General features: G+C 39.3%; 1 protein-coding gene across 2 annotated transcripts in view; it reads left to right on the top strand.

Annotated features, from left to right (window-relative positions):
- The first annotated feature begins 380 nt into the window (after nt 1–380).
- LOC115230409 (beta-hexosaminidase subunit alpha) overlaps nt 381–10,404 on the top strand; it is a 53,606-nt gene continuing 43,582 nt past the window's right edge. For both annotated transcript variants that reach the window (XR_004997928.1, XM_029800608.2), the window contains exon 1: nt 381–876. Coding sequence is in view for 1 of the 2 variants with exons in the window: in XM_029800608.2 (XP_029656468.1) it covers nt 516–876 (361 nt within the window). In the remaining variant the exon portion in view is untranslated. The remainder of the gene's footprint in view (nt 877–10,404) is intronic.

The following is a 10,404-nucleotide window of genomic DNA, read 5'->3' as shown; positions in this document are numbered from 1 at the left end:
GTTGCTTAGCTGATACAGATTTTGTAAGGTAGTGAACGTTTGTAAAATAACTTCTTTTTTTTTTTCTCTTAATCAACGAAAATGCGATAAACATTACTCATTGTACTTCCACCACCACCACCGCCACCAAAAACCACCACCACCACCAAAAACCACCACCACCACCACCACTATAACCACCAAAAACCACCACTACCACCACCACCACCACCACCATCACCACCACCACTACCACTAACACCACCATCACCACCACCACTACCACCACCACCACACCACCACCACCACCACCACCACCATCACCAAAAACCACCACCACCACCACCACCACTACCACCACCACCACCGCCGCCGCCACCGCCTATATATATATTATATGCAGTCAGTCGTCGATCAATCATCAGTCGTAGTAACACTGCCGGTTTGACGACAGAGTGAGCGGCAAGAGGTTGTTGACTAAAATCAGTGATTTTGTCTTCCTTTTTCCTTCCTTTATTTTTTTCTCAGTGTCGACAATGGCGAGCGGTTACGTCTCTCTTTCTCGTCCGTTCTTCTTTTTACTACTGTCGACTTTCTGTATTGCACTTAACAGCAATATTCGTGTTTGGCCTTTACCACGAAAAATAAACAGCTCCTCGACTCCACTGCAAATTCATCCGTACAGCTTCACGTTCACTGCAACATCCGAATCTTGCGATGTTTTAGATTCCAGCTTCAAGAGATGGTGGAAGAGAACTTTTATCAATTTAGAACCCCGTTTGAAAAAAACTTTCCAATATGAAACTAGTCAGTTTGATGTTCTCTCTAACTTGAATGTGAACGTTCGTCAATCATGCAACGGTGGGATGTACCCTTCACTTCAATCAGACGAGTCTTGTAAGTCATTTTACCTATTTACTTTTTGTTTTGGCAATCTTTCGTCTCTAGTAGACCTTTCCGTCGATTTCCGTAAAAATTTATTTTTTATTTTTTATTTTTACATATGGGCTTGCGGGAACTTTTGAAGTAATGAGAGCGAAAGAGACTAAGAGAAAGCGATTGTATGACGAGGGAAGTTCTTTTGAAGTTACCGTGCATGTGAAGCATTGATGTACATGTGTGTGTGTGTGTGTGTGTTTGATGGGGTGTGGGAGACAGACAGTATGTTGTGTAAGTGAAGTGCTTCTGTTAGTGTGTGTGAAGAGACAGATAATTGAAATTTTTTACTCGGTGTATGTGTATATGTATGTATATTACTTCAAAAGTTCCCGCAAGCCCATATGTAAAAAAAAAAAATTTTTTACGGAAATCGACGGAAAGGTCTACTAGAGACGAAAGATCGACTTTGTTTTAAACATTTCACTGAGGTGCGTACATTTCGTCATACATATATACACACACACACATATATATATATTCACACACGCGCGCGCGCACACACACACATATAATGAATGGATGTTATATGAATGGGTTATTGTTGTTTATGTTCTTATTGAGCAAAACTATTGTTTATATTATCTTGTGATAATCCCGCCGTTTTTAATTAAATGATATGTACGAAGACAGTTCTATATTTAAGAGATGAGGAATTACGTATATTATTTACATTTGACAGATATTTGTTCCGGCTAATATGCCCTCCAAGCCTTCATCCGGTATCTCAGGTACTTTTCGATTATTGTTATCCATCGCCTGGAATCGAACTTGGAACTTAGGGTTAGTAGCCCACGCTCTTAACCTCTACGCCATATGCCCATGCGCAATTTTAGCGTAAATTTTAAAGATTTATAAGCCCTAAAATTCACTCCATAATTGCCCATGGACTTATGGCGTAGTGGTTAAGGCTACTAACCCCAAGATTCCAGGCAGTGACTTGAATAATAATAACATCGAAAAATACCTTAGGAATGAGAACCCAGGTTCCAAATTTCCCCAAGACACCTGACGAAGGCTGGAGGGTATATCAGCCGAAATGTTGTGTTAATAACAAACAAAATGAAGACAAATAATATAAATGATATACATTATCGAATGTGTCCGTTTTTCGGGTGATGGGTTAATTTGAAGGAAATTTGGCTGTTAATTGTAAAATGTCAGAATAGTGCTTTGTATATCTATCAGCTCATTGAGGATAGCGTAATTAGTTTGATCTGATTTTGTCTGAGTTCAAATCCCGCCAAGCGGCGCTGGATTAACCATTAAGCAAAATAAGCATGTGCTTAGAGCATCGAGGGAAGGACGGGGCACTACTGAAATTGTAAATAGTTTACGGCACAAAAGAAATCACTTTAAACTTGCTAAAATAATATTCAGGATGCCTTTATCCTCACCAAGTATAGATGCAGATGTGTTACCTAAGATTAATTTTGAGGATCTGATCAAAGATTTTGCTATTCAAAAAAAGAGGAAGCTTTTCAAATATTAAGTGAAAGTATACAAAAACAAACGTCATTTCCCCTCTTATTGTTTTGTTTTGAAGAATAAAAGGCGGGCGTAAACAATGTGGACCGTACCGCCCTACTTGTTTTGTTTTTTTCACAGGGTCCCCCATTTTCGAGTACGGGGATTCTGATTTTAAAATTTTAATTCCCCCACGTATTTTTCTACATATTACATAAAAAAATAAAAAAATTCTGAAAAAAGTGAAAATAGAAGAATTTGGTGGGGAAATTAAAATTTTGAAAAGCCGTTTTTTTTGTTTTTTTTTTTTTGCAGAATCAGAATCTCCGTACTCGTAAATGGGGTTTTCTATAAAAAAAAAACAAACAAACAACCAAAAACAAAAGTCCATATACTTTATGTCCACCAAATAAAAATTTATTTTATGGTTTGTTATTGTTTATATTTTGAATTACATAATCTTTTATGGGGGTACCAAAATCTTATAAATGCTTAGGGCCTCAATGGATCTTAATCCAGCCCTGTCGCCAAGGTCAGTGGCAAGACTTCCTTTTGTACCCCACCTAACCCCCCCCCCCACATTATTTTAAAGTTCAGCAGATTTGATTCAAATTGTCAACCTCTATCAGCAATTATGGTGAGAGGAGCTCCAAAACAGAAATCCACCATTTGCAATTGAGAGAGATGAAATGTCTTTGTTGGGTATGGACTTCAGGCCATCTAGAAAAATGATCTATACAGCTCAACAAATACATATTACCTTGAACTAGTGGCAAGGGGTGCACAGTATCTAATTGGATATGTTTAAAGCACTCGTCTGGAGTAACAAAAGTGCCCAAAGGTTTCTTGATGTGGCGTTGAATTTTAGTTTTCTGGCACAATATTCAAGTAAATGCCCAATTACAAATGTCTTTTTGCATACAGGGACACACAAAGTGACTTGAAATTAATTTCACTGTTGCTGAAATACTGGGATGAGGTAAATTATGAAGAACCAAAAAAAAAAAAAGCATTCACCTATGAATCTTAGGAACATATAGCTTGGAAAAACCTGATAGAAACGTCACACCAAACAAGAATCTGTAAAATGTAGTGGTAGTAGATGGAAGTCTAATGAAGGTGAGTCCAACAATTGAAGAGGCAAAAATTTGTCATGTTGTTGATCCAACACAATTTGCTGCAGTCACGCTAATGTGCATACAAGATAAGGTATCAGCTGCAGAATTATCTCTGCCCTTGATGTAATAAATATCAACAATGTATTGTGAAATGAAATCCAAATGTCATAGGTCTATGGGTGAATATTTATCAGTTTTCGATTGTAGAACAAAAGTCAATGTTTCATGATTGGTGAAAACTATGAACTCAAGAAAAAAAAACAAACATGTTTTACAGTTAAATAAGCAGCCAAAAGTTTTCTACTGAAGATGCTGTACCTTGACTCTGCTGATTTGAGGCATTTGGAAAAGAAGGAAAGTGGTTGTCAAGCATTTAGAACAAACTGTTGTAAAACTCTGCCAATTCCTACATCAGATGCGTCAATCATTAATGATGTGGGTGCATCTGAATCAGGGTGTGCCAAAAGTATAATTCTTGATAACTTGTCCTTAATATTCTCAAAGGCTTGTAACTGAGTAGAATTTAATTATATAGGTTTATTTTTCATTTTTCTGTCATGTAAAAGTTCTGTGAGAAGAAAAATTGTCTCAGTACAATGTAGAATAAATCTTCAATAGAAGTTAATCAAACTAAGAAATTTTCATAACTTCATTTGAGAAGAAGGAACTGGAATATCATGAATAGCATCAATCTTATCCTGACTGAATGTATTCAATCTTTATCAATTACATGTCCCTTAATAATGATGGAAGAAACACCAAAACCACATTTATTTGCTTTAATTATCGCACCATATTGCAACAGGTAAGTAAAAAGTTGTTAAAATTGAAGTACATGCTCCTCTTCTGTGGAACTGGCTATTAATAAGTCATCGATAGATGTGAAAACAAAATCTTGACCATGTGTGACTTCATCAGTAAATCTCTAAAAAGTATTAGTAGTGTTACATAGACCAAAAGGCATTCAAATAACTTCAAACAAACCAAAAGGAGTAGTTAAAGCAGTGTTAGGGATGTCCACCAGTTCAGTTGATGCATGCACTAAATCAATCTTTGAAAAAATTCAGAAGATAGGATGAAATGAAAGGATTATTTTCTGCGCCACTTGAAGGCAAGGAAGAGTTATACATTAATTAATAAAATACATATTATTTATCTTGTGAAGGCACTTGGCTCACTGGTTAAAGTGTTGAGCTTATGATTATGGGGTTTTGAGTTTGATTCCTGGACCAGATTGTGTGTCGTGTTCTTGAGCAAGACACTTTATTTCATGTTGCTCCAGTTCACTCATGTGTAGAAATGACTTGTGATGTTGCTAGTGCCAAGCTATATCAGCCTTTGCCTTTCCCTTGGATAACATCAATGGCATATAGAGGGGAGGCTGCTATGCATGGGCAACTTCTGGTCTTCCTCAAACAACCTTGCCCAGACTTGTGTCTAGGAGGGGAACTTTCTAAGTGCAATCCCATGGTCATTCATGAGACTTAGCATTGAAATGTATGTTATTTACATCAGCCCATTTGTATATTACATGCAGGTCATTTGGTAGTTTTACAATGTCATCAGAGAGCAGCTGGGGAGATGGGTGGAATGTTATTCCAAACTCTATGCCAAGGAGAACATCTTGGACAGTGTGCTAGACACCATGGATCATCTACCTGTCATGGAAGAGCTGGACACATTGCTGACTGCTGAAGAACTGAGCAAAGTCATTGATGGGTTGCCCACTGGGAAAGCACTAGAGATCATCAGGTATACAAGAGGAGATCTACTCAGCCACTTGCTGAAACTACTGTGTAAGTGCTGGGAGGAGGAAACAGCCCTGCAAGACAAGAGAGACTGCAACATTGTCACTCTTTATAAGAACAAAAGGGACAGAAGTGACTGCAAAAGCTACTGAGGCATCTCGCTGTTAAGTGTTGTCAGGGAAAGTCTTTGTTTGTGCAATCCTGAACAGAATCTGAGTGTGGTTTCAGGTTAGAATGCTCCACCATTGACCTGATCTTTTTTAGACAGCTACAGAAGTGCTGAAAGCAAAGACAACCACTCTACATCACCTTTATTGACCTCACAAAAGATTCTGAGCTAGTTCAAAATCCTCGCCAAGACCTGCTGTCCTCCCAGACTTCTCAGAGTTGTCCTGTTTCTGGTGGATATGAAAGGTGTTTAATTTGATGACTCTTCTTTGGAAGTGTTCAACTTATGTTGGGGTGTGAAGCAGGGCTGTGTGCTTGCTCCCACCTTGCTTGGCATCTTATATACAGTCATGCTGAAACATGCATTTGAAGCATGAACCGATGGTGTCTACCTCCACACCAGGTCAGCTGGGAAACTGTTAAGGCTGAAAGTGAAATCCAGGGTTTGTCAGGCACTCATTAGAGAAACGCTGTTTGTGGACAACGCAGCCTTGACAGCACACTAAGTGAAGCAAATGCAGCACCTTGTGGACAAACTCCCAAGGGCCTGCCAGGAATTCAGCCTGATTATTTGTCTGAAGAAAACCAATGTACAGGGCTACGTACAGAGTCAAGCACCCCACCCCAAAACCATCAACAATTACAAGCTGGACCTTGAGATCAGCAGGTGCATTGGATGTGCATCCTCATGTGCCAGGCTGATGAAGAGACTCTGGGAGAACAGAAAACTGACCATAAAGAACCCCAAGATTGTTGTCTATAAGGCATGTGACTTCAGTACACTACTTTACAGCAGTGAGACATGAAGCCTCTATTCTAGACAGGAGTAGCATCTTGTCTTCCACCTTCATAACCTGAGTTGCATCTTGGATATCAAGTGAACTGACTGAATTACCAACACTGAAGTCCTCAACCATACCAAGATACCCAGCATATTCGCTCTGCTCCAACAGTGCTGTCTGTATTGACTCTGTCACACACATCATATGCTGGACTGGAGGATTCCCAAAGAATTCTTGCATGGGGAAATGGCCACTGGTACAAAAGCATGAGGATTACCTCTTTGTTTCAAGGATGAATGCAAGAGTTGCCTATAATTTTTAGGATCTACTCTGCTTCCTCCTTTGTGGATAAGGCATATTATTCCCCACTTCAATTTGCATAGGGGCTTACTACTTGCAAGGAAGTTCTGAAAAAGAAGCTGCAGTTGTTTTGCAGGGCTCATGTTCATGATTTGAAGATTGCTGAGAATCTATCAGGGCCAGCAGCTGAATTTGTGTCTACCTCATCTGTAGCCAATATTACATCTTGCTCTTTAATGTTGATGTAATCAATTATTATCACCTTGGTTACAGGTGAAGTGGCAAAGGACTCCACTGATTTGTTCACTTGCCTGTGTCCCAAAGGGGTATTAAAAAAACACCTTTGAACTGTTCGTTCAGTATTTCATTTATCCCCATTGGGTTTCCTGTGAAGAAGCCATCATTTTGGAAGATGAGTCCTACTTTGTAGCATACTGAGGCTGTTTCTTTGATTATGCCTTGTAGTGTACTAAGGCTGTTTCTTTGATCATGTGAAATTATGGTGGTTTGCTCATGGTATCTGACCGATTATCAAGCGATTAGGTTTTGAATCACTACTAAAAGAGCATATATTTGGCAATAGTTCCAAATGTAGATATATACTTTCCAACACGTATAACCACCACCCTTTTCTGTGTGCTATGTTATACTGGTACAGGTAGGTGGGTCTTTTATAATACTGTGTGTTACCAATGCTTTGTGGGAAGTGATCTTCAACATTGTGTGTCACTAATCACAAGATCCATCCACTTTGACTGCCCTGCAAGTCTTTATATAGATGTCATCTTTCATACGTGTGCCCATATCATTGCTGTCTTATCTCTTCCCCTCTACATCCACTCCTGTTTATATTCAATTTTTAATTTCCCATAGCTCATTTCTGTATATAACATTACATGTCCTGCTGAACATGCTCGCTTATTTCTTTCTAGACTTCATAAATCCTCTTCATTCAAGACCTATATCTTGCTACCAGGTTGCATCGCAGTTTGTAATATAAGCATCATATAATTTGTCCTTCCTTGATAGCTTCTGGAAAGCCTTCGACAGCATCGAAATCAACATAGTACTACAAGCTCTCAGGAAATAAGGTGTGATAATGCAGTATGTCACCCTCCTTCAGGTGGCAAATACCGGGTGCACAACAAATGTAGCCCTGTTATCCTCACCAGTAAATGTTCTGGTGGAGAAGGGTGTCTTGTGATGGTCATGCAATGTTATATGCATGTGAGACGTGGGCCTTGATGAGGAGAGAATAACAGCTGCTTAAGGTGCAGAGAGCCATGGATAGGTCAGTGTTGGGAATCTCACTAAGAGATCACATCTGGAATGAGGAGATGAGGGATAGAACTGGAATGAAGGATATCATCACAGAATACACCTATTTCTTTACTACCCACAAGGTGCTAAACACAGAGAGTACAAACAAGGCCAGAGAAACGGATTAAGTTGTTTATATCGACCCCAGTGCGTAACTGGTACTTATTTAATTGACCCCGAAAGGATGAAAGGCAAAGTCGACCTCGGCGGAATTTGAACTCTGAATGTAGTGGCAGACGAAATACGGCTGAACATTTCGCCCGGCGTTCTAACGATTCTGCCAGCTCACCGCCTTCTCACAGAATACCTATTTCTTTATTACCCACAAGGGGCTAAACACAGAGGGGACAAACAAGGACAGACATAGGTATTAAGTCGATTACATCGACCCCAGTGTGTAACTGGTACTTAATTTATCGACCCCGAAAGGATGACAGGCAAAGTCGACCTCGGCGGAATTTGAACTCTGAATGTAGCGGCAGACGAAATACCGCTGAGCATTTCGCCTGGCGTTCTAATGATTCTGCCAGCTCGCCGCCTTCTCACAGAATACCATCATGCGAACCTATGATGGATTGGTCATGTCACAAGGTTCACAGACAATCGGTGGACCTATGCAGTTGTTGAGTGGTACCCATGCAAATGGAAGTGACGATTTAGAAGACTTCCAGTCAGGTAGGAAGATGATTTAAGAAAGATGTTTGGAACAAAGTAGAGGAGAATGGTGAGAGCACGAGGGGAATGGAGCAAATGCTTTAGTCTTTTTTTTTTTTTTTTTTTTTTTTTCTATTTTGAGGCCGCCTCTTAATTTTAGGTTTTGCTTCTTTGGAATTTCTTCTCTAAATCTTGGAATTCTCATGAGCAGTCGAGTTCGAATTCTGCCGAGGTCGATTTTGCCTTTCATCCTTTCGGGGTCGATAAATTAAGTACCATTTGCGTAGTGGGGTTGATTTAATCAACTAGCTCCCTCCCCAAAAATTTCAGGCCTTGTGCCTAGAGTAGAAAAGAATCTTAAACTTCTTTATAATCTGAAGGACTATAATGCTGGTTATTTAATCTAGGTGATGTGTTAAGATTACTTCGATGGTTCAGTGCACATTCACTACTAGGGCAGTTCAGAATTTCAGTCTCATTTGAAGCACATTACAATGGCCCAGTGGTTAGGGCAGCGGACTCGCGGTCGTAGGATCACGGTTTCGATTCCCAGACCAGGCGTTGTGAGTGTTTATTGAGCGAAAACACCTAAAGCTCTACGAGGCTCCGGCAGGGGATGGTGGTGATTCCTGCTGTACTCTTTCACCACAACTTTCTCTCACTCTTACTTCCTGTTTCTGTTGTACTCTCTGTGTCGCGCTGAATATCCCCGAGAACTACGTTAAGGGTACACGTGTCTGTGGAGTGCTCAGCCACTTACACATTAATTTCACGAGCAGGCTGTTCCGTTGATCGGATCAACCGGAACCCTCGTCGTCGCAACCGACGGAGTGCTTCCATCCACAATTTCATGCAGTTAACCTCCTGCTGCATTTTCTGCAATATTTGGTGTGCTGGTGTAAACCAAATTTATAGTCTGGGCTGCATAGCTAACACACACTTACACACCTCTGTCTGTCTGAATCTCTCTCTCTCTCTCTCTCTCTTGCTGTTTATCTTTTTTTTAATGTATCTGTCTATCTTTGTGACTGTTACTTGCATATTTCACCATCTCATTAGTCACTCATGTAAAAATGTTATCTTTAAAATCATCATCAGTTGTTATATATCTGTCAATCAACAATAAAAATGCTATTGAAAAATAAAAGCAAGTATTTTCGCAATGTGTAGTAAGTAGGATTTTTATTTAAACTTGATATTGGTTTGTTTATAAATTTTTATTTCCAATCAAAATAGCAGAGGTATCATTTCAATATAAAGCATAACATAGCAAAACTTCACCTTTGTGTATTCATTTTAAATTATGTTATAATTCACTGATTCCAACCAGAACTATAAGCAGCCAATTCAACTACAAATTCTTTGAGATCTTCCTCTCTCTCTCTCTCTCTCTCTCTCTCTCTCTCTCTCTCTCTCTCTCTCTCTCTCTCTCTCTCTCTCTCTCTCTCCTTTTCTCATTGCCTTCTTTTTTTTCATCTTCCATACTACACATCCGGACCAATGTAGGAAGATATAATAGTAGTTTAAAAAGCATAAAGAACAAAATATTGAATAATCTTCTGTTTCATAATCTAGAAATTTTATTTATTGAAGAATGTTTTGCATTTGAGTTGTTCTTTATCTCTAAATTCAGAACTGTTTTTTGAAGACAAGGTTTAGTATTCTTATCCACTATGTTAGTGAAAAGCAGCAAAATAGTGATATTGATAAAGTAGACAAGGCAAGGATCAGAGGGACAGAGAGAAATGGCATGTTGTAGGGTAGGTGGTTAGAGTGTGGAGGCATAGTGCATGAGGGAGGTGAGAGATGTATGATGTGAAGAAAGAGAGATAATTTGGTGGCTTAGTGGGGTGATCAATGTAAAATGTTGGTGGAGAGGACAGTAGATGGATAAAAGAAGTGAAGTGATTCTGAAGACTGATATTTTTAACA

This window comes from Octopus sinensis, linkage group LG2, assembly GCF_006345805.1.
Source record: "Octopus sinensis linkage group LG2, ASM634580v1, whole genome shotgun sequence".
Taxonomy (NCBI): domain Eukaryota; kingdom Metazoa; phylum Mollusca; class Cephalopoda; order Octopoda; family Octopodidae; genus Octopus; species Octopus sinensis.
The sequence above is the reverse complement of the archived record's forward strand: the minus strand, read 5'-3'. Positions and strand labels throughout refer to the sequence as shown.